Source organism: Dama dama, chromosome 20 (genome assembly GCF_033118175.1).
Source record: "Dama dama isolate Ldn47 chromosome 20, ASM3311817v1, whole genome shotgun sequence".
Lineage (NCBI taxonomy): Eukaryota > Metazoa > Chordata > Mammalia > Artiodactyla > Cervidae > Dama > Dama dama.
The window spans coordinates 102,370,097-102,392,991 of record NC_083700.1 but is presented as its reverse complement, the minus strand read 5'-3'; the positions used below and the strand labels follow the sequence as shown (position 1 = coordinate 102,392,991).

At 40.8% G+C, this 22,895-nt stretch overlaps 3 protein-coding genes across 3 annotated transcripts; 1 reads left to right on the top strand and 2 right to left on the bottom strand.

The window, feature by feature from the left end:
• The first annotated feature begins 1,614 nt into the window (after positions 1-1,614).
• Positions 1,615-22,568, top strand: ZFP69B (ZFP69 zinc finger protein B). Its single transcript, XM_061120084.1, is given in 6 exon segments — positions 1,615-1,732; positions 6,096-6,181; positions 16,596-16,722; positions 16,982-17,092; positions 21,260-21,539; positions 21,541-22,568. Coding segments are annotated over 6 exon segments (1,566 nt in total). The 3' UTR covers positions 22,385-22,568.
• Positions 8,194-9,253, bottom strand: LOC133040366 (beta-1,3-N-acetylglucosaminyltransferase manic fringe). The gene has a single exon (XM_061120082.1). It carries the CDS (start codon positions 8,880-8,882, stop codon positions 8,298-8,300), a length of 585 nt encoding a protein of 194 aa, XP_060976065.1. The 5' UTR covers positions 8,883-9,253; the 3' UTR covers positions 8,194-8,297.
• LOC133040367 (beta-1,3-N-acetylglucosaminyltransferase manic fringe-like) lies at positions 8,994-9,248 on the bottom strand. The gene has a single exon (XM_061120083.1). It carries the CDS (start codon positions 9,246-9,248, stop codon positions 8,994-8,996), a length of 255 nt encoding a protein of 84 aa, XP_060976066.1.
• Positions 22,569-22,895: the final 327 nt, after the last annotated feature.

Genomic DNA, 22,895 nt, shown 5'->3' with positions numbered 1-22,895 from the left:
TAAGCCAGCTTTTTCACTCTCTTTTTTCACCCTCATCAAGAGGCTCTTTAGTTCCTCTTCACTTTCTGCCATTAGGTGGTATAATCTGCATATCTGAAGTTGTTGATATTTCTCCTTGCAGTCTTGATTTCAGCTTATGGTTCTTCCAGCCCAGCATTTAGCATGATGTACTTTGCATATAAGTTAAGTAAGCAAGGTGACAATATACAGCCCTGACGTACTCCTTTCCCAGTTTTGAACCAGTCCGTTTTTCCATGTCCGATTCTAACTGTTGCCTCTTGACCTGCATACAGATTTCTCAGGAGGCAGGTAAAGTGGTCTGGTATTCCCATCTCTTTAAGAATTTTCCAGTTTGTTGTGATCCACACAGTCAAAGGCTTTAGCGTAGTCAATGAAGCAGAAGTTTTTCTGGAATTCCTTTGCTTTTTCTGTGATCCAGCGGATGCTGGGGAATTTTTTTTTTTTTTTTAATTAACAAGCCAAAGTAATTTTGTTACATAAATCAACCCATTTACTATAGGCTACCAACATTATCAAATGGTGGTGCTTCTACTGGTCCTTCAATTCCTTTAGTCTTCTGATGGCAGACTTTACTGTGACAGAAGTGGTGTTGTAGGTCTTGGCACCACCAGCTGCTGTTTTCATGCAGGAACCACAGTGCCAAATGCCCACAGCTCATCTCTTCATCTTGGTTTTGCCACAGAAGGAGCAGGTATTCTTGGCGTGCTGGCTGATTTCAGTTCTCTTCACCATTTTCCTGAGGGAGGCACCATAACAGGTGGTGTATTTGCCCACGATTCCAACTTTCTTGGTGCATTTTGCCATTTTAACACAACCTAGGTCTGAGCCCAAGAGCAGATGTTGGTAATTTGATCTTTGGTTTCTCTGCCTTTTCCAAGTCCAGCTTGTACATCTGGAAGATCTTGGTTCACGTACTGTTGATGCCTAGTTTGAAGGATTTTGAGCATTACTTTGCTAGCTTGTGAAATGAGTGCAATTGTATGGTAGTTTGAACCTTCTTTGGCATTGCCTTTCTTTGGGATCAGAATGAAAACTTACTTTTTCCAGTCCTGTGGCCGCGGCTGAGTTTTCCAAATTTGTAATTTCCAAATTACTTTAAAGGTAGTACTGCCTAAAACAAAGAATTGGGTTTTATTAATTCCTTTATGCTTCTAGACACCAGCAGTGCTTTGGACTATGTGGGTTGTGTCTATCCACGATCTCCGTGTATGTGTTGTAAAAGAAATTTTCATTGATTGGTTTAAGTTCTGACCATGTAATCGAACTTTCTAGATCCTTTTACTGACACTGATATTTTTTGCCCATCATGGTGATTGGGAATAAATACTTGGAGCCTCCAGCTGCCTGCTGAGGAGACAGATGGAGGCAAGGATGGGAGGTATCCCTTGAGAGTCTAGAGAGTAAAACTGTCCAGACTCCGGATTTTGGTGCTGTTTGTTCCCCAGGTTCCTGAGAGTGGAGGACATCTGTGCAGTTGTAAAGCCTCCTGTCAGAGACTCTGGCGGTTTCCTCATCAGAAAGTGGAGAAGGCCAGTCAGGACTCTGCCCTGTGGGCGGAGCCAGAGCTCCCCAGAAAGGAGTGCTGAAGTCAGCATGCTACAGTGACTCCTGATCACCTTGCCCACCGAGGCCAGCACCTGGGTGAAGCTGCACCATCCAAAGAAGTCCGCGCCCCTGTGGGAGGACGTGACTGAGATGTTTAAAGAGGAAGGTAAGACTAGACTGCTGGGTAGGAGGGAGGAAGAGCACCATCCTCCAGAGTGGGAAGGAATGTAGACATCTGAGCAGAAGCATCTCTTGGGGAAGCAGTTGGGTAAAAAGCCTCTGGAGTTCTTTATTGCTCCTGGCCTAAGGTTTTCCTAAGTAGTAGTGGTTAATTCAGCCCCAAGCCAGTATTTTAGTGTCATGACTGTTGTATGTTATTTCTTTTCAACTTCCCTATGGGTGTGTGAGGCTGGGAGAACTTGCCTGATTTTCCATACTTTACAGTGAGGAAATGTGAATCAAACAAATGACCTGTCCAGGTGCTTGGTATGTAGGTCAGAAGTAGAAGGCAGGAGGGAAAGTACCAGGTGAGACTGGAGTATCTTGTGCTCAAATAGCAAGGAAGAGCTCAGAGACTAATGGACCTGTGTTTGAAGGATGCAACAGCCCGGTTGAAACTGGGGACACTTTAAGTATCCAGATTGATTGTAACACCTTAAATAAGTAAAATTCCACACATTCATGATGATACTTAAAATAGAGGAAGAAGAGGGGAGAAAACTCATCTGTCAACACTGGAAGTGATTAAGACACTGATTTTCTTACTTTGAAAATATATTATTAGGGGATTGAAGGATGCATTGACCTTGCTTTTTAAATCCTTTTCAGAAAATACCTTCCAGTAATGAATGTGAAAGGAATGGTGGGATATTTTACTGTAAATGAAATAATTAGAAGATTGATGGGAAATAGGATATTCACAAGGTGTCAAAGTGTCACCCCTGCAAATGAAATGAAATGAAATGAAAGCTGCTCAGTCATATCCGACTCTTGCGACCCCATGGACTATACAGTCCATAGAATTCTCCAGGCCAGAATAATGGAGTGGGTAGCCTTTCCCTTCTCCAGGAGATCTTCCCAACCCAGGGATCGAACCCAGGTCTCCTGCATTGCAGGTGGATTCTTTACCAGCTGAGCCACAAGGGAAGCCCAAGAATACTGGAGTGGGTAGCCTATCCCTTCTCCAGTGGACCTTCCTGACCCAGGAATTGAACCAGGGTCTCCTGCATTGCAGGCAGATTCTTTACCATCTGAGCTATAACCCCCCCACAAATCACTTGCTAAATGTCAGGGAAAGAACATACTTTTCCAGTGGCAAGATCTGGTGGTCACTATCTTAACCAAGTGTTCCAGTGATGGGATGACCTGACATTTTGTGCCTTCTGGGTCATGTAATATAAAGCACATGGTATCACCCATAATATATCCCTTCCTAAAATGTATAACTTGATCCAAATTAAACTTAAAGGCTGAACTTCTGGTTTAAAGAAAATATAGGGGATGGAGAAGTAAGATAAATCTAACCAAGAGGATACAGTAAGACGATACCAGTGTTTTAAAAGCCACTGACGTGAAAAAAGTAAGAGAGGCTTTGAATAACAGCCACTTTGAGTGTGTGAACCTTGGTTGGCTCCCAGTTTGGAAAAAAATCCAGGATAAAAGATAGTTTGGGAACAGTTGAGGAAATCTGAATATTTACTGAATATTTGGATGGATATTATTAACTCTCTGAACTGAGATAAATGGTATTATGGTTATGCAGGAGAAGATTCTTTGAAGTATTCAGGGAGGAGGTATCATGACAGCATGTGGAATCTTAGTTCCCTCACCAGGGATTGAATCCACACCCTTGCAGTGGAAAAGTGTGGAGTCCTAACCACTGGACCTCCAAGGAAGTCCTGTGATGTCTGCAACTCTGAAATGGCTCAGAAAAAAATATAGATAAATGAAGTAAATATGGCAAATGTTAGTCATTATTGAATGTGGGTGGAAGATATATGGGTGTTCAGTATTCATGATAAAAAGTTAAGGGAAAAATACAAGGACAATAATTCATGTGCTTTTTAAAAAATTTCTCCAACCAAGATGGGTTTATTCAGAATCAGCAGAGAACTGCAATTTGTGGTCTGCAACTACTGTGAACCATGTACAAGTCCCCAATGATAAGGATAGGAGAATACTTTTATAGAGAAAAAGGAAGTTGGGAGAGCTATAGTTAAAAATAGTCCATAGCTTTTCCCTGGCTGAATGCTTGCCATGAAAGAAGAGTCTCTTCTTCCTGTTGGACTCTGCTATCATTGCAGAGTATGAGAGCTCCCTCTTCTGGTCTCCCGATTTTATTTAATTGAGTGAGTGAAAGTCACTCAGTTGTGTCTGACTCTTTGTAACCCCATGGACTATGCAGTCCATTGAATTCTCTAGGCCAGAATACTGGAGTGGGTAGCCTTTCCCTTCTCCAGGGGATCTTCCCAACCCAGGGATCGAACCCAGGTCTCCTGCATTGCAGGCAGATTCTTTACCAGCTGAGCCACTAGGGAAGCCCTTTTTAAATTGAGGTTTCTGTTAATTTCTACATTTCCTCCTTTTGACCAAGATCTTCCTCTGGAAACTTGGTTAGTCAAGAGCCAGGTTTTCTGGTTTCATCAGTCCTTTTGTCCCTCGATGTCAAGAAAGTTCTTTCCGGAGTAGTGTCTTACATCAGAGGGAAAGTGTACAAATTGGAAACCTATTAAGGTCAATTTGAGTAAAACGAAGGGGTAGGAGGGAGAACTCAGACACTTTTTATCTAAAGTGCTTATGTTATCAAGATCATAGACATTGGAGATTATCTGAAGCATTATGTCATCATTACAGCTTTAGTGACGAACTTCCAACAGTCCTGGTCTGGATATGTTGGGAAAGCCGCCTCATCTTTCTCTCATGATATTGTCTGCTTCAGTTCTAGGAAATATTTACTTTTAGGTCACCAGATGATATGCATCTCTACTACTGGTGCTTTATTTAGGTGAGTCATGTGACTCCAGGAGTCTATTCCCTGGAGTGTAGCAGCACAAGGATTGGTTAGCAATACCTCTTGGGAGCCTTTCTAGGGATATTACAGAGAGTTTTTGGAGGTGTCTTTCCTAATGGATGAACTCTCCATTCTAAGGTGTGATGCTTAAGATCTACATCTTCCAAGGGATCATTGCTAGTGTTGGGCAGTCTCCTGTAGAGACGTGGGTCAGAAGTGGCTCTCCAGCGGGACGGCAGCAGCAATCCTGGAAAGTGCCCCTTGGCGTGAACCCTCTTGGAGGTCACCATTAGCCTACTATCTCATCTGCTTTTATTACAAGTTGTTTTGCTTTTTTCATTTGCTTGCATCTTGTGGGATCTTAGTTAACCTGACCAGGGATTTAACCCTGTCCCTCGGCAGTGAAAGTGCAGAGTCCTGACCACTGCACTACCAGGGGATTCCCTAGTTCACATATTTTTAAAAAAGATTTATTTATTTGTTTATGGCTGTGCTGGTTCTTTGTTGCTGCATACAGGTGTTCTCCAGGTGCCGTGAGTGGGGGCTACCTACTCTCTAGATGGGGTGTGCAGGCTTCTCATTGTAGGGACTTTTGTTGCAGAGCACAAGTGCTAGGCGCTTCAACAGTTTCAGCAGAGCATGGGCTCAGTAGTTGTGGCATATGGGCTTAGTTGTTCTGTGGCATGTGGAATCTTCCCAGACCAGGGATCAAACTCATGTCCCTTGCATTGGCAGGCGGATTCTTTACCACTGAGCCACCACTGAAGCCCCATATTTTTAGCATGTCAAATTCAGCCAGTATTTCTTGAATTCTAGTAGCCTGGCAGGGTGTTATACTTAACTAGCAGATGGGAAAAAGTGAACCAGATAAAGTTTCTACACATACACTCATACTAATACTCAATTGAAAGATATAATTATAAAAATAAATATAATAGGAGGCAGCCTGAGATACCAGAATAGAGAGAAAAACCAAGCTTTGGAGGAATACCGGGGAGAGGAAGTTTTTTTCTCATTAAGGGGATCTGAGAAAACTTCACTTGAACTGATCTAGAAGGATACCTCAGTTTTTCACTCTGTAGGCCTTGGGGGAAAGTTCTGAGCTGGGTGCTATTAATATCTAGGTATGTTCAAAGAGTGGATTATGTGGTAGGTGTGTCTAGTGTTTAGAGGCAAGAAATACTTGGAGGAATAGCTTTGGACTGTTTGTGGAGGATCTTGAAGTCTATGATATGATAAAGTGTTTGGATTTTTCTTTCTTGTAGTGGGGAATGTTTGAGGATTTTTGAGGTAGGTCTGTGCTTTTGGACCAGCACTGGTCATTGGGAAACATTAATCCCGTAATCAATGCACTGCAGATCCTCCCAGTAGGAGGCTCCAATCTGCTCTTGAGTGGCTCTGAAAGTCCCTCTTTGTGAATATATTGAGAGAAGGGCTGTATTCAGCAGGTTTGCAGGAAGTTTTCCTTTTTAGGGGGATTTGGAGAGGTGCAAACTTCATAGCTGTTTTCATTTCCCAGCTCGGCTATCTCAGGACGCTGATGAGACCCAGGGGAAAAGTTTTGAGGATGAAGTGACCTCTGGGTCCCTGACAGCAGAATCCCAGGTGGGTCGGAGTTTCCTGTCACTTACATGAAATTGTTTCTCATTTAAGAGCCCTGGACTGTGATTTTCTTTAGGTTGACTTCTTGGATTGGATTTTCTTAGCCTGTTTGAAATCAGCCTGCATGGATTTATTTTACAGGTAATTTCCCCACCAGTAGTAACCTTCCTGAAGAACCCTCTTGTTTCTAGCAAACCTCTAGCCATTTATCCAGCAAATTTAAAAATCATGTATTGTGTGTGTGTGTGTGTGTGTATGTATGTATGTGGAAAAAGTACATAAAGTAATTCTTTTTTTTTGGCCATGCCACACAGATTGCAGGATCTCAGTTCCATGACCAGGGATTGAACCCGGGGCCACAGCAGTGAAAGCCCGGAATCCTAACCACTAGGCTACCAAGGAGCTCCTGTAATTCTTGCTCTTAAAATTCACATGATGTCATCCAGGGGAAAGACAAGCATTGTAAAACATTTTAAGCAACATTTTAAAATGAACGGAGCGAGGTTCTGATATTCTTGGAGATGCATGCACTTCCTTAAAGACCTTTGAGAGAGGATCTTTGGTCATGTCCAGGAGCAGAATTGTAGATGAAAAGAGAAGTGAGTAGAGAAGCTGCTGACAGGTCATAAAGGGTGCAAACGAAGTAGACTGAGCGGAAAAGGAAGGAAAGCTTCCAAGAGTCATACATTAGTTCATTAGAAATCCAGTGGTACTGGCAGCAGGCCAAGTTCTTTACAACCAAACCCCAGAAGCACAGGGAAACTCAAGAGAGTTAGAGAGTTAGAGAATTAGAAAACCAGTGTAGAAGGAGATATTAGAGAACAGGAGAGTTTTAAAGTGGAGAGATCTTAGCTTCCAAAATCGCATGGTATAGGGTTTAGTCTCATGTCTTTGGGGCTTTCCTGATGGCTCAGACCAATGTAGGAGGATCTGCCTGCCAATATAGGAGACATGGGTTCGATCACTGGGTTGGGAAGATCCCCTAGAGAAGGAAATGGCCACCCACTCCAGTATTCCTGCCTGGAGAATTCCACAGACAGAGGAGCCTGGTGGGCTACAATTCACGGGGTCACAAAGAATCAGACACGACTGAGTGACTAACACCAAGTCTTTAACTTTGCTCAAATTCAGTTTTCTCATCGGTTTTTTTTTTTAAGGCTTAAACAAATAAGGGTTTAATCTTCTTACAGAACCAGATACTGGAAGGGAGAGCTGTGGAAATGATTGTCTTGGCATTCCCTTCATGGCAGCAAGGTGGCTGCCCTAGATCCAGACATCACACCCACATTTGCATCAGAAAGATGGGGTATAGGGCTACAAAGCCTTCCCTAGAAGCCTCTCTATTGGCTTTGCTTAATTCGCACTAACAGACAGAGATCTGGCTCTGGCCACAGCTGGGCCATGTACTAGCTCCTAATAGCAAGGGAAGCTGGGAAAGTGAGCAAAAGGAACATCACGATGGGCTGGGACCCATTCTGATTCATCATCTGGGTCTGGCCATGCTGATGCTCCAAACAACATCAGGTAGGGAGCAGGGGCTGGAGACTGGTCAGCAACAACATTATCTGCCACAGATTCTGGATTCTGCCCTTCTTCCACTTGGGTCCCCTTAGTGCTTGAGGATCCAGCCAAGGAAGCTGGGAGTGAGTGGCCCAGTGCTTGATCCCAGGAGAGGAACTGAGAGACGAGAGCTGGGGGCTCTGCATACCCAGGGGCCCAGGTAATTCTCTGGAGGGTTAGGATTCCTGAGCCCAAGTAGCTTAAGGACCCTCCACCCTCATTCAGTTCAGCTGCCCAGGGCCCATGGAGGCCCAGCCATTGAGGCCTCTCTGGCGCTTACTTGGTGCCCCCAATCCTGGGCTGTGCAACACACCCCCCCCCCCCCCCCCCCCCAGGGCTTGAGATGCATTCAGCACCAGTCATCATCCAATCCTGGGCTTGCTCATCTCTCAGAGGCCCTGCCAGGGACTGCCTGCGCCCACCACCCGCCCCCGCCCCCCCCCCCCCCCCCACACACAAGACCTGCCACAGGCCCTCAAGGCTGCCTGGGAAACTAAGGACAACCAGAGAGCCTTAGCCCAGTCTTTGCCCAGAGGTTCAGGGTTCATCAGGCCACCAGCTACGGGCACCAGGGAGTATCCGGGTAGAGGAGACAGTGGAGAGAGTGAAACCTGGAGGGGTCCTCCTCAGGGGAGAAGGGGCCTTGGAGCTTAATGACGTTGAGTTTCCCCTCAAAGACGCCGTAGCTAAGGGTAACCTGCTCCGGAAGCTGGGCAGCCTCCAGCAGCTGCAGGGTCTCCAGGTGGGAGTGGAAGAGGGGGCAGGGCTGCAGGTGGCCGCCCAGCTTGCACTCCACGATGTAGCCCACGGTGCAGTCGTCAGGCAGCCGGATGAGGGCAGAGGTGTCCATGAAGTGGGAGCCACTGGCCCAGGGGGCCATCTTCAAAGCCAGTTTGCGGTTGATGCAGAAGCCAGCACCTCCGGTGGCAAACCAGAACTGTACCAGCCTTGTGCGGTTGTGAGGTTGCGGCTCCGAAGCGTGAATTGGCCGATTCAGGCTAGGCCGGCCTACATAGACGTCACGGGTCTGGGGGAAGGTTTTCAGCAACTTCAGCAGCGCCCTCGGGTTCAGATAGTTGTCGTCATCCACATGGCAGAACCATCTCAGCCCACTGGCCAAGAAGGCATCAAATTCAGCGGCCATCTTGCAGGACAGGGCAGGGTGGCTGTGCTCCGCAGAGCGGTTGGTGACCACAAGGTGGGACCCCAGTCTCTCCTGGAGGCCTTCATCCAGGCTGTCAGTGAAGATGAAGGTCTATTCCCTGGTCCTGGAGACCCACGTGTTGAGCAGCAGCTCCACGCGGGAGTGGTGGAAGGCCTGGGTCGTCTTGACTGCGATGAAGACATCGTGCAGCTGCAGCTCGGAGGGCCGAGGGCTTGGCGGGCTCAGCTCGGGGGTGTCGGGCACACGTTGCGGGGACGGGCTTGAGCGGTACCGTAGCGAGAGGAGCCCCATGCATAGAAGGGTGAGGAGGACTCCGGCCAGGCCCCGGAGGAGCCGGCAGTGCATTGGCCCTAGGGCCCCAGACGGCTCAGCTCCCAAGTCCCAACCAGACGGGGAGGGGAGGCTGGTCAGGCGGGAGCCCCGGCAAAGGCAAAGGGCTGGCAGGCATGGCGGGCGGGCCGGGAGGGGAGAGGTGGGAGTCGGAGCTCCGGGCCCGCAGGCAGAGCCACCGCAGCCCCGCCGCCGCCAGCCCTCCACCTGCTTTTCAGTTTTCTCATCGGTTAAATGTAGATGCTAGTGTTGGCCTCATAGGGCTGAAATACATTCCAGAGTTATTTATGATCCATAAAAAGCATTAAAATATTTTGTATACTTAAGGAATTTGTTATTATTTCAGCCTTCTGGCTTCTGAGCTCTTTTCCCATTTGGTAATATTAAAAAAACCAAAAAACAAAAAACCTCAAATGGTTATTTGTGTAGGTTGTTCACAGCAGACCCGGGTACTTCCCAATATAGTGTCCGCTTTGGTTAAGGGATCTTCCTTACAAGCCACAATTCATGCTCCCTCCAAAAATGTGCTATTCTCACATACTTTTCTTACTAACGGAAATCCCTAGCTAAGGGTCTTACCCATGAAGAAATGTTCTCATTTATAACCAGTTCTTTCAGCCCAACCAGGGTCCCTGTCTTGTCTTGTGGCCTTAACCTCCATTTGGACTCTCCCCTTTCTCAAATATTCCTGATTTTTATTGTCCTTAAATTACTATATACGGTTCTATGATCTTCTTTAATACGGTTCATGAGTATTTTGCCTTCAGCCAAACTGCGAGTTGGAAGAGACAACTTACATGCTCCCTGCATTGTTTTGTAACCTCCATCAGAGAATCAGCCAAATGGTTTTCAAAAGAGTGTCTGTGGGAGCTGATGAAGGCTGAATGACAAGGAGATCTCCTTCTAGCCTTTCTCACATCAGAGATGGTGTTGGTCTTCTTTACAGACTGGGACCTGGTGGACTGGAGTCGACGAAAAGAAAGAGAGAAAAAGAGAGAGACAGCAGTATCTCTTGGGTTATGTGGAAAACCAATAAAGCCCATATACAGGACTTGTACCGCTCATGAAGGCACAGGGCGTCCTCTCAAGGAGGTCTTGAAAGCCCGGGTGAGAAAGTGAGCTTGGTAGGTTTCCACGCTCCGATGAAAATGAAGACAGAAAGAAGGACGTGGGGGACCCAGGTCTCTAGTGGAACAAAGGTATTTTATTAGCAGAAATGCAGGCTTATATATCTTTAGTAAAATGATTACTCAGCTATTACAAAGAATGAAATTTCATCAGTTGTAACAAAATGGATAGTCTAATATATAACAAGGTCGCTGACACTGAAAAAAGTCACTGAAGGGAGTTACTGAAAGGAATCCAAGCTGGTACGCTTTCCCATGATCTCAGTCCTGAGAACTGCGTGCAGCTCTACTCATTCCCAGAATAAGGAACTGATAAAGAACAGAGAATCCTTGAGAAATGGCACACAAAGGAAGAAAAGTGCAACATATTGGATTCCTTAAAGTTGAACGTCCCCTGACAATTCCCCCCTTTTAAATTTTTTCATAATTGGGGGTAACTGTAGATACTTTAGTGAAAAAGGTCTTGACCAAATGAGTTGGTTTAGTTTGAACAATTTTAGTTGAAAGGCATCGGTATAATATGCATAAAACCATTAGGACAATTATTAGCTTTACAATTCCAGATCCAATACTATGTATAATGCTTTGCAACCATCTTTGATGGTCTAGCCTGGATAATTGATCACCTAGCTGTTCAGCTAAGGTTTCTAGATTGTTAGAAGAGGGTAGACTCTTAGAGAAGGCTTTAAAGATTTTTTTTTGTAATAATTGTACATTTAAGGAAGCATTATCATGTAAGTCTTGCAAATGAAATTTGATTTGTTTCCAATTGTAGGCACTATAGTTGAACCAAACAGGGGTAATACAAAATTGAGCAGAATTTCAATCACATTTTAGTATAGCTTGTTTTTGTAAATCTATTAATTGATCTCTGACCCATTGGAGGGCTATTTTTATTTCCCGTATTTCATCTTGAACTTCCTCATTTATCTGAGCCTGAGTGGTCCACATGGTATGAGCATCTTTAGTCCAATTTTGGATAAAATTGTGTGTTTGAATTGAGGTTTGTAAAGCAATGCTGGTGACAGCAGCAGTAGTGTAAATGGCTATTAATCCCAAAATGCCAAGAATTAGCCATCCAGTGAATTGTTTAGATCGTCAGAGTAATTTAGTAAGTAACCAGGAAGCAAGTCCGGTCATGGGACCTTCCTCTCAGGGTCATTGGAGATCTATTGGCAACCATATTACATCGAGATCGAAGAATCAGAAGGGATTCATTTTTTATAGACATGGAGGAGTTAAGACATGTATATAGTTTGCAATTTATACAAGTTACAGAATGTAAAGTCTCATAAATTGTAGCTACAGCAAAAGGAAGGGGAACACAAGCTTGTATGAATGATTATAATGAAAGGAATAATGACTAGAACCATGACCAGTCTCTGTGAAATATCCAGTCGAAGTTACAAGTTCTTCGGTGTTCATGGCAAATTTCCAAATGTCTCATTGTTTAGGTCCAATCTGTTTATTGAGGATGATTTGAGGGCGAGGAGGTGCCATCCCACCTCTGCCACCAAGAAGTCCTTTGTCATAGTAATGTTTCATCGTAGTATTGGTAGTCTTCCATGTTACTTGAGTAGTATAACGACATACAGTACTGTTAATATCATCTGAACAGTCAGATAACCATATACCATGCGGTCCCCAATCAACAATGGTATAATTGGCCACAAACATTAATTTTCCTGATTTGGTTTGATATCTGTCCCAATGAACAGGAGTATATTTAAAGTTTTTATAAGTAAACCCTTTACATAATGGTTTTTGTCCTTTCCCTAGAGTTTCAGTAGTGTTGACATGGTTCTCATAAAAAGAAAGGGCAGTAAATAATCCAAGCAATGTCCGATAGTCTTTTTTTGGAGGCAGGATGAAAGCCCAAGTTTGTTGGCTAACATTTATGTATAATTCTGTTGGGCCCATGTATAAAGGAAGGATTTCATAACCTAGAGAAATATTAATTAGTCTCTCTTCTTCCTCAGGGCATGAGGGCCCCTCCAGGCTCTAAGGAGGAGGTATATATACTGAGTCATTAGTGGGTACGATTGGTCTTATGTCTGTCTATATTATAACCTGAGATAAAAGGGAGGTTAGGTATATAAGCCCAATAAGTATAATTAATCAAGTCAGCCTGAGTGGGGGAAGCAAAAGCAAGCAAAGCAAGCATAGCAACAAAAATATTTTGTGGATTCCAAGGCATTCCCTCTTGAGAAGCCAGATTTTCAGCTTGGTTAGTAAGGGTTTTTATCTGTCCCCAAGTAGGGAGATCATGAGGTAGATGATGTTGAGTGCAGCATTTTTTGGAAATCTCTAAAGCCACCATGGCTTGTGTTGGAACTTCCTCTTCCCAGGGATTTAGCTTTTTCCTCTCTATCTTGCATGTCGGTGGTTCCCCAGGGGTGGATCTTCCAAAGGAGCCAACTGACTTCGTTGGATCCATCTGGAGAAATAGAAGTATACCTCTTTCTCTGTGATATTAATTTTCCAGATTTTCATTGTTTAGTTAACCCATCTGATAGCAAATGGGCAGAGGAAGGGAGGTATCCTTCAATGCCTCGAAATGTTTTTCTGCTTTTGTCAAAATATCTCCTTGTGGTAAGTTTAAAAAATTTAAAGCAAATAAAGCTGTATTAACAATAGTTATAGGTTTAGAGAATAGCTTATGTTGGAATCTAGTAAAGTCTGTCTTAGTTAAGGAAGACAGTAGTGTTCCTGTGTATTTTCCCTTTTTAAATTTTTTTATTAGTAGTTTCAGTGTGTGATGTGTTTGTTTGACTATACCTTGTGCTTGTGGATTATAAGGAATATTTGTAACATGTTTAATAGAAAATGATTGTAAAAATTGTTTGAAGTGTTTAGAAATATAGGCAGGGCCATTTTCTATTTTTATAGAACTAGGAGTTTCTATTATAGCAAAACAAGTTAATAGATGAGTTATAACGTGTTATGCAGTTTCACCTTGAAGAGGTGTGTCCCAGATAAGAGAAGAGTTTGTGTTGATACAGATACGTAAGAAAAAAGATGGAGAGAGTTCAGGGCAATGAGTCACATCCATTTGTCCTAATTCATTGGGTTGTAATCTTCAAAGATTGATATCTTGTGTAATGGGTTCAAGATGTAAGGGTTTACAAGTAGAGCAATTATTAATGAATTTTTTCGCTTGGTGGTATGGAATTTTCTATATTTGCTGTAAGGAGCCAGTATTATTGTGTAATAAAGCATGTTGTTCTTTGGGAGTAGCAAAAGAAACAAATTTATTAGCTTGTTCATTACCACGAGTCATAGGGCCGGGAAGGCAGGAATGTGTTTGAATATGAGTGATATAAATGGGAGAAATGTGTTTTCTAATAATAGATTGTAGTTCAAAAAAAAGTTTTTGAATAACAGGTTGATTGGAATTTATAGTAGAGGTTTCTATATTTTTTAACACAAAAACTGAATATAAGGAATCAGAGACTATATTAATGGGGTAAGGATGTAAGTAAATAACTTGAATGAGAGCATATAATTTGTTTTGTTGAGCAGAATGAAATTTAGTATAAAAATTTTTATATTTTTTAAGAGACCAGAATGAGACTTTGGCATTTTTGGTCCCGTCTATATAGAAAACATCAGCTTGAGGTATAGGTTGTGAGCTGATGATGTGGGAGATAATAAATTCAGTATTTTTGAAGAAATTCTAGAGCTTGTTAGAAGGATAATGAAATGAAATTTCTCCAAAATATTCCAGAAACACTATTTGGAAATCAATAGAAGTTTGTAATGTGTTCTTGAATTGAGATTTATTAATAGGTATAACAATTTTATGAGGATCAGAGCCAATTAATGTCTTAGTTTTATTTCTTTCATTGATAACAATTAAAGCAATTAAATCAAGATAGGGTGTAAGTGATTTTGTCCCTCTAAAATGGGTATAGATCCATTTTATTCGGTGTTTTAGTTGGGCAAGAAGTCCTGTGGGGGAATGAAGAGAGGGGAGTATAAATAATTTTAGAGGTAAATCGAGTCTAATACATGTAAGAAATTGCTTTTGCAATTTATTTTGTATTAAATAGAGTTTTTCTTGTCTCTTGTGAAAGTGAACGAGGGCTATTTAAATTGGGATCTCCTTTCAAAGTATTAAATAAATTAGTCAGTTGATAATTAGCAATGTCTAAAGAAGATCTAATCCAATTTATATCATCTAAAAGTTTTTGAAAATTATTTAAGGTTGATAATTTATCAGTACGAATCTGTGTTAGTTGAGGAGTCATGTGTTGTCTATTAATAATAAACCCTAAGTAATGGTAAGGTATAGAGGTTTAGATTTTTTTAGGGGTAATAATTAGTCCAGAGTCTTTTAAGCATTGTTGAGTTATATTAAACATGTGTTGAGTTTCTAAAACAGATGGAGCTGAAAATAATATATCATCTATATAACGAATAACAAGAAAGTCAGGAAATTTTTTTCTTATAGGTTTCAGGGCTTTGGCTACATAATATTGACATATGGTAGGAGAATTCATTATTTCTTGAGGTAATATAGTCCATTGGTATCATTTATGGGGCCTGGTGTGATTAGGATAAGGAAGAGAGAAAGCAAATTTCTCTCAGGCTAGAGGGTGTAAAGGTATAGTAAAAAAGCAATTTTGTAAATCTATAATAATAATATGGAATAGTAGTAGTATGGAATAGTAGTAGGTGATGGGATTCCTGGTTGTAATGCACCCATAGGTTTCATAGATGTATTAACTTTTTAAAGGTCTGTTAAGAGATGCCAATTGCCAGATTTCTTTTTTATAACAAAAATGGGAGAGTTCCAAGGGGAATAAGATTTCTCAATGTGTTTTAATTCTAATTGTGTATCTATAAGTTCTTTAGCAGCCTGTAATTTCTCTTTTGTAAGGGGCCACTGCTCTGTCCAAATAGGTTTGTCATAATTTTAAGTCATTTTAATAATTGTTTTGTTTGTTAAATTAGCAGTGGCCCCTAGGAAAAATGTGGAATGTATATTTGAGTTTGTCATAGTATAAGTAAATACCTTTCTATTAGATTAAGGGGTGTCTTTATCACATAAGGTTGTAATGTTGTAGGCTGGCCTTCTGGTCTATCACAAGGATACATTTGAATGTTTTGATAGACTTCTTGTAGTTTGGTTTGAGAAATTTCTGTAACTTCGTAAGAAATTTTCTGTATAGGCCAAGATTTAGACCATAAGTGTTTGGAAATGATAGTGATATTGGATTCAGTATCGAGGAGATTAGAAAATCTTTTATCATTAATTTTGATATTTATATTTGGTTGGGCATATTCAGATACCAATGATGTCCATAAGGACTGTTTTTGATCTGTATTTCTTAATTTATTTATCTGTATATCATTAGAGGAGTTAATAGAAATATAAGGTAAAAGAAGTAATTGGGCAATTTTGTCTCTTTTTTTGAATTGTCATAGTATCTGAGATGACATGATAATCTGAATTTCTCTCTTATAATCTGAATCAGTTATTTCAGGGTGAACAGTAATTTTCTTAGAAGTCAAGCTAGATCGGCCAAGTAAAAGGCCGAAGGTTTGTGGAGGTAGGGGTCCAAAAAGTCCAGTAGGTATTCTAGAAGGAATTGTTTGAGGGAAAAGACGGAGTTTGTCCCTGTTTTTCATTGAAGGGGACCTGGGGAGTCCCCTGTTTGAAGTTTTTCAAAATAAGTTTTCTCTCAATATCATATTTAGATTGACAGTCTTTGGCCCAATGTATCTCTTTATGACAGTGAGGGTAGATTTTGGGAAATTTTTTATTAATTTTAATTTTTTTTGCATGTTTCTTAGGGCAACCTTTTTTTTAAATGGGTCTTATCTCCAAATGCAAAATAGCCTTCATTTCCCTTTTTAAAAGCAGCAGCCATTGTTTCAGCTAACATTTGTATTTTCTGTGTCTCAGACCCTACATTGCGGCAAGCCTTCAAGTAATCAATAACAGTCCTGGTCTCAGGTATTGGAGTGATAGCCCTTTGACATTTTTGATTTGCATTCTCATATGCAAGCAGTTTTTCTAGTTGTATTTTGGTTTCTTCTCCAGTTACACTATGGGAAATAGCAGTTTCTAGTTTTGCTTTAAAACTTTAAAACTTTCTAGTTTCTAGATTTGCTTTTAAAAAAACAAAAGAGGGTGTCCAGGAAAACTTGGCTACAATCTCTTAGCATATAGATAAAGTTAGAACAACTTCCTGATTCAGGCTAAAAAGAAATATATTTGATGTTCTAGGAACCATTGACCTTCAAGGACATAATTGTGGACTTCACCCAGGAGGAGTGGGGGCATTTGGCCCCTGCTCACTGGCATCTGTATCGGGAGGTGATGCTGGAGAACTATGGAAACCTGGTCTCAGTGGGTAAGGGTGGATTCCGTTTGTAACTAGAACCTGCCTAGTGGAATAAGAATCTTTATTTCTAACTGAACTGCTCTGCTTGGGCTTTGGGTTCTGTGTTAGAAATTTCTAGTTCTGTTTGAACAGCAAGTCAGAATTGCTGTGGTCTTTGGTGATCTTTCTACTTTACCCTGCAGAAGGCCTGACTAACAGAGCACTGTCTGTAAATTCTTGGGATACCTCTCTGATCTCAGCACATGCAGTTTTTTCTTCTTGTGAGCAGGATATCAGCTTTCCAAACCTGGTGTGATTTCCCAGTTAGAGAAAGGAGAAGAGCCATGGCTGATGGAGAGAGAGGTTTCAGGAGGTCCAAGTCCAGGTAAGAGCAAGGCAGGTGGAGCCCTTATGTTTTCCAGAGAGTTCAGCTTAAAGGCTTCTCCAGGCTGTGGGGAAGGCTGCAGTCACCTGGGTGAGACCCACAAAAAACTCGATTACCACTCTGTCCCTGCTTTCCTACACTTGCTTCTTCTCATTAGTTTCTCTGGAGTCAGAGGAAAAGAGATGCCTTTCTCTTCAGGGTTAACTGCCTTTACCATTTCTTCTGACCTGACTTTTGTGGTTTTCTTGCTTTCTTCAGCATTCTAAACCTTGCCCTGATCATAGTTTCTTTCTCATGTACATTCAGATATCCATGGATCTCTCTTCATTTAAAACAGCGCTCTTGGTACTTCCCTGGTAATCCAGTGCTTAAGACTCTGTGAAGACTTTGTGTTTCCACTGCAGGGAGCATGGGTTCAATCCTTGTCAGGGAAGTAGGATCCCTCATGCTGCAGTGCAGCCAAAAAATCAACCAACCAACCAAACAAAAGAAACACAACAAAAGACAAACACCCCCAAAAAATCAGCACCCTTCACTAGATTCTTAAGTCATTTTATCATGACTTTCTCTGATTCCATTTAAAATTTTTTCCTATATTCTATGATTAGTCCTTCAATTTTGATTCTCTTTTTAACTCGTGTAATTTAACTTTTATTTCAGATAATACATGACTCTTTGAGAAATCATCACAGAATTCCTTCTTAGCAAATCCAATGGCTTTTAATAGTCTTCTTTGACTTCTAAGAGTAGTAAAAATGACACTGTTTTCCAAGCTGGTTTCTCTAAGTCCTATACTGACTTTAACCCCATATTACAAATGAGATAAAGAAGGTGCTTAGGTTAAGAAATCTGTCCATGATCATTTAGCCACTATTAGGTGGAATCAGTGTTTGAATTCTAATCATTCTGCCCTCCATGGTTTGCGTTCTTTTTTTTTTTCCATTTATTTTTATTAGTTGGAGGCTAATTACTTCACAACATTGCAGTGGGTTTTGTCATACATTGACATGAATCAGACAGTTTGCGTTCTTACGGAGCTTTCCTATAGGGAAGCATTAGGTTATATAGACCTCACTACCTTCAGGTTATTGTTTTCTTCCATCAGCTAGTTTAATAATTTTTGTCTCTTCTGTCTCTCTTATTGATTCTTCCATGCTTCTCATCAATCTCCTTCTTAATGCAGGTGTATCACTTATGCCTTTGTTAGTCTAGCCTAACCTACTATAGCATATAGACTGTAAAGTTTGGCTCAAACTGAATAGGGCTTTCTTGCTCATATATTGATCTGGGGAGTTGGTTAGTTCAGTGGACAGTTCTTTACCACCTCGCATTCAGGGACAGAGATTCCTTCCACATGGTAGTTCCATCATTCTTGAGGGCCTCCTCATGGTCTAAGTTTGGCCAGCAGTAGTGGAAAAGCACAAGGAGGGCATGGCAACCCACTCCAGTATTCTTGCCTGGAGAATCCCCACGGACAGAGGAGCCTGGCGGGCTACAGTCCATGGGGTTGCAGAGTCAGACACGGCTGAGCGACTAAGCACAGCACAGCACAGAGGGAAAGCACAGAGGGGTTCATTTGGGAGGTTTTTATGGGCCAAACTGGAATGGCTCACATCACTTTTCACTCTCATTCACTTAATGTTACTTCATTCAAATTCAGGGAAGATTGGGAAGTATAGTACAGTTGTGTGTCCAAAAATAAGGAGAAGATGTTTCCGTGAACAGCTAACAGTCTCTGCCACAATCCCTGAGGAGCCTCTCTTTTACACTGCTGTCCTATTTCTGCACAAACTCCCACAGATGCATTGTGATGTTCTCAACTATCCCTTTGATATCTGTATTCTCCATATCTTCATTTGTGTCATACATGTTCATATGAACTCTATTCCCTCATCTCCCTGGTGTTTGGAACATCTCTGTATAAACACACTGTTGTTACTTCAAGCCCGGTACATCCAAAATTGGAAGCACTCATCTCTCTCCCAGACTAAGTTCTCATCCTGACTCCTCCTGTCCTTTCAGCCTCTAAGACTAGAAATCACTGTATCAGCAAGAATGTATCATGCTTTCTACTTTGTTTTCCCCCCATCCTCCATGTTTTCTTCTTTGGTTTTATCTACTCAGTCCACTTCTACATCTCTGTTGATGTATTGTTAAGCCAGGTCCCCATCATCCCATGCCAATTACTATAATTTCTAGCTGCATTTCTGGATATCTTATTTTCTTTTTCTGAATCCTTTTGAATGTTACTGCCAGATTGGACCACTCAAAATATCTCATTTATCTTGTTTTTACCCTAAAAAGAAAAGTGACTGCTTATCCCCTATAATAAGTAATCCAAACACCTCTACTTGCTTTTTGGGTCCAGTCCAAAATTTATCCTGCTATTACCAAGTACTTTGTATGTGCTTTGACTAAAATGAGCTTGGACATCCTGGAGAATAAGTTTGCTGTGAACAGAAACTATTGATGCTTTAGGATGACAGAGTCCAGAATAGTTGGATAGAAGTAGAGAGTAAAAATCCAGGAGACTCCCTCATCTGATTTATAAAAATCACATCTGAAAATGCTGTGTTGTGTGTATTATGGATAGAATATATATTCTCTATCTGTTAAGATTTTACAGTGTACATAATATTTTGTCACAAATTAAGAAACCATTTTTCAACTCTTATATAGACAATATTATAAAGATAGATAAAAATCCAGTGAAAGGCACACATATTCACCAATAGCACATATACCCATAACCTAATAATTTCTTTTTAGTAAATCCTATGAAACACTGACAGAAGTATACACAAATTTATATATAAAAGATAAAGGGAAAAAATGGAGATTACCTAAATATTTTTCAGTAGAGAAAAGTCAAAGAAATATATCTATAAGTGGAATGTGGGCTTTCCTCATAGCTCAGTTGGTAAAGAATCTGCCTACAATGCAGGAGACCCTGGTTCAATTCCTGTCAGGAAGATCCACTGGAGAAGGGATAGGCTACCCACTCCAGTATTCTTGGACTTCCCTTGTGACTCAGCTGGTAAAGAATCCACCTGCAATGCGGGAGACCTGGGTTTGAACCCTGGGTTGGGAAGATCCCCTGGAGAAGGGAAAGGCTACCCATTCCAATATTTGGGCCTGGAGAATTCCATGGACTGTATAGTCCATGGGGTCGCAAAGAGTCGGACATGACTGAGCAACTGTCATATTTCACTAAGTGGAATGCAGTTATTATAAAGAATAAGATAAATCTAAATGTACAGACATAGAGGGGGGGCATGAGATATAGTTAAAAAAACAATTATATTTATGACCATATATACACAAATGCACATATTTACATATATATATTATTGAGAAATGTCTGAACATCTGAACAGATTCATTCCATAATCCTAAGAGAATAAAGGAAATGGAGATGAAATTGACAGAGGCTATCCTTTTTTAGTGAATGCATTTCTGTATTATTTAACGTTTTATTTGAGCATGCAAAATGAATGAGGTACTTAAATTTTTTAAGTAAATAGAATTTTGTCATAGAAATAGGAGGTTGAGATATCGCGTTAAAATTCTTATCTTCCTGTCTTATCTCTTGATATTTGCCCTTATAGTGATGTTTTCTTCTTAGTCCATTTCCTCTTGCAGTTCTCATAGATGAACTCTTCCCAGTTTTCAAAGTTACTTTCACATACATTTTTTAAAAAGTCTTTCATTTTGTATAGCTCCTCAGAGCTCCATTTATTTATTTGACTGTGTCAGTTCTTAGTTGCAGCATGCAGGATCTTTGTTGCCTCATGAGCGATCTTTTGTTCTGATGCATGGACTCTAGTTGTAGCACACGATCTCTGAATGTGGGCTCAGTTGCCTGGTGGTATATGGGATCTTAGTTCTCTGACCAGGTATCAAACCCATATGCCCTGCACTGCAAGGCAGATTCTTAACCACTTGATCACCAGGGAAGTCCTATCTCATATTCTTTTAACAGCTTCTTTGCTTTGACCACTTTGTTATTTTCATATTAGCTCTCTAGGTGGCAGGATCCTATTTGAAGACTATTCAGCCCTCCTGTACCTAGCATATATTATTTTCCCCTTCTCTTTGCACTGTGGCCATTTATTTTTGAAGTGCAGTGAATATGGGTTATTTACATTTTTGGATTTCTTTCACACTTGGAGGATGAAACAGAAACCAAAGAGACAACTTTAAAGAATGACATTTCATGGGAAGAATTACACCATGGCCTGATGATGGAAAGGTTCATGAGAGGAAGCACCTTGATTTCCACATTGGGAAGAATCTCCAAATGTCACAAGTTAGAAAACCACCAGGAGAACCAAGGAATGGGTGAGAGACAAATACCCTTGACCCACAAGAGAAGGCTCACTCAGGAGAAAGGCCAAGAATCTAACAAATTTGAGAAAAATATTAATATGAGCTCAAAAGTTATAGGACCAGTAGGCCCTCCATAGATATGACATATCTGGCAAGAAAAGTAGATGCAATTTAGATTTGATTAATCATTCAAGGAATTATACAAGAATGAAAATCTTTGAATGTAATATATGTGAAAAAATCTTCAAACAGCTCATTCACCTTACAGAACACATGAGAATTCATACTGGAGAGAAACCTTTCATATGTAAAGAATGTGGAAAAGCCTTTAGCCAAAGCTCATCCCTTATTCCACATCAGAGAATCCATACTGGTGAGAAACCCTATGAGTGTAAGGAATGTGGTTCCTTCAGACATCCATCATCTCTTACTCAACATGTCAGAATTCATACTGGGGAGAAGCCCTATGAATGTGGTGTATGTGAGAAAGCATTTAGCCAGAACATTGGACTGATCCAGCATCTGAGAACTCATGTCAGAGAGAAACCTTTTACATGCAAAGACTGTGGAAAAGCATTTTTCCAGATTAGACACCTCAGGCAACATGAGATTATTCATACTGGTGTGAAACCCTATATTTGTAGTATATGCAGTAAAACTTTCAGCCACAGCATATACCTAACTCAACACCAGAGAACTCATACTGGGGAAAGACCATATAAATGTAAGGAATGTGGAAAAGCCTTTAGCCAGAGAATACATCTTTCTGTCCATCAGAGAGTCCATACTGGAGTGAAACCTTATGAATGCAGTCACTGTGGGAAAGCCTTTAGGCATGATTCATCCTTTGCTAAACATCAGAGAATTCATACTGGAGAAAAACCATATGATTGTAATGAATGTGGAAAAGCCTTCAGCTGTAGTTCATCACTTATTCGACACTGCAAAACACATTTAAGAAATAACCTTCAGCAATGATGTGTGAAATATGTTCAACATCAAAGAATCCCCTAACTGGAGCAAAAACCTCTAAATTTGTGATTTTCTGACTTTCAGATTTCAAGAACGAATCATTTTTTTTAACGGTTTGACCCAATGTTACAATTACTAATTTTGCTGTGTTAAAAAAACAAACTACCTATTATCAGCATTGCTTTGGAAAAGAAAGGGCATTTTATTATTTTAAAATATAGGAAGACTATAATTATAGAGAACAGTCTTTTACATTAAATTCGTTTTATGAAAATCTCCCAAATTTGTCTTTATTTTTCTCATTTCACTGTGGGCCAGTGAAATCATCATGACAAGCCAGTGATCTGTGATTGACTTTAAGAGTCACAGATTTAAATATCCCTTTAATGAATCAGAATAAAATATAACCTTTTACTATAGCCCTTTATATGACTAGAAGAGGTAGAAATAAAAATGTCAATTGTCTCATTCTAGAAGAAATAATGTTAAAGAGAGTTTTCTAGACTTAATAGATAAC

Excerpts from the sequence above, each read along its gene's own strand:
- LOC133040366 (XM_061120082.1), bottom strand. The coding sequence starts at position 8,882 with ATGGCCGCTGAATTTGATGCCTTCTTGGCCAGTGGGCTGAGATGGTTC.
- LOC133040367 (XM_061120083.1), bottom strand. The coding sequence starts at position 9,248 with ATGCACTGCCGGCTCCTCCGGGGCCTGGCCGGAGTCCTCCTCACCCTT.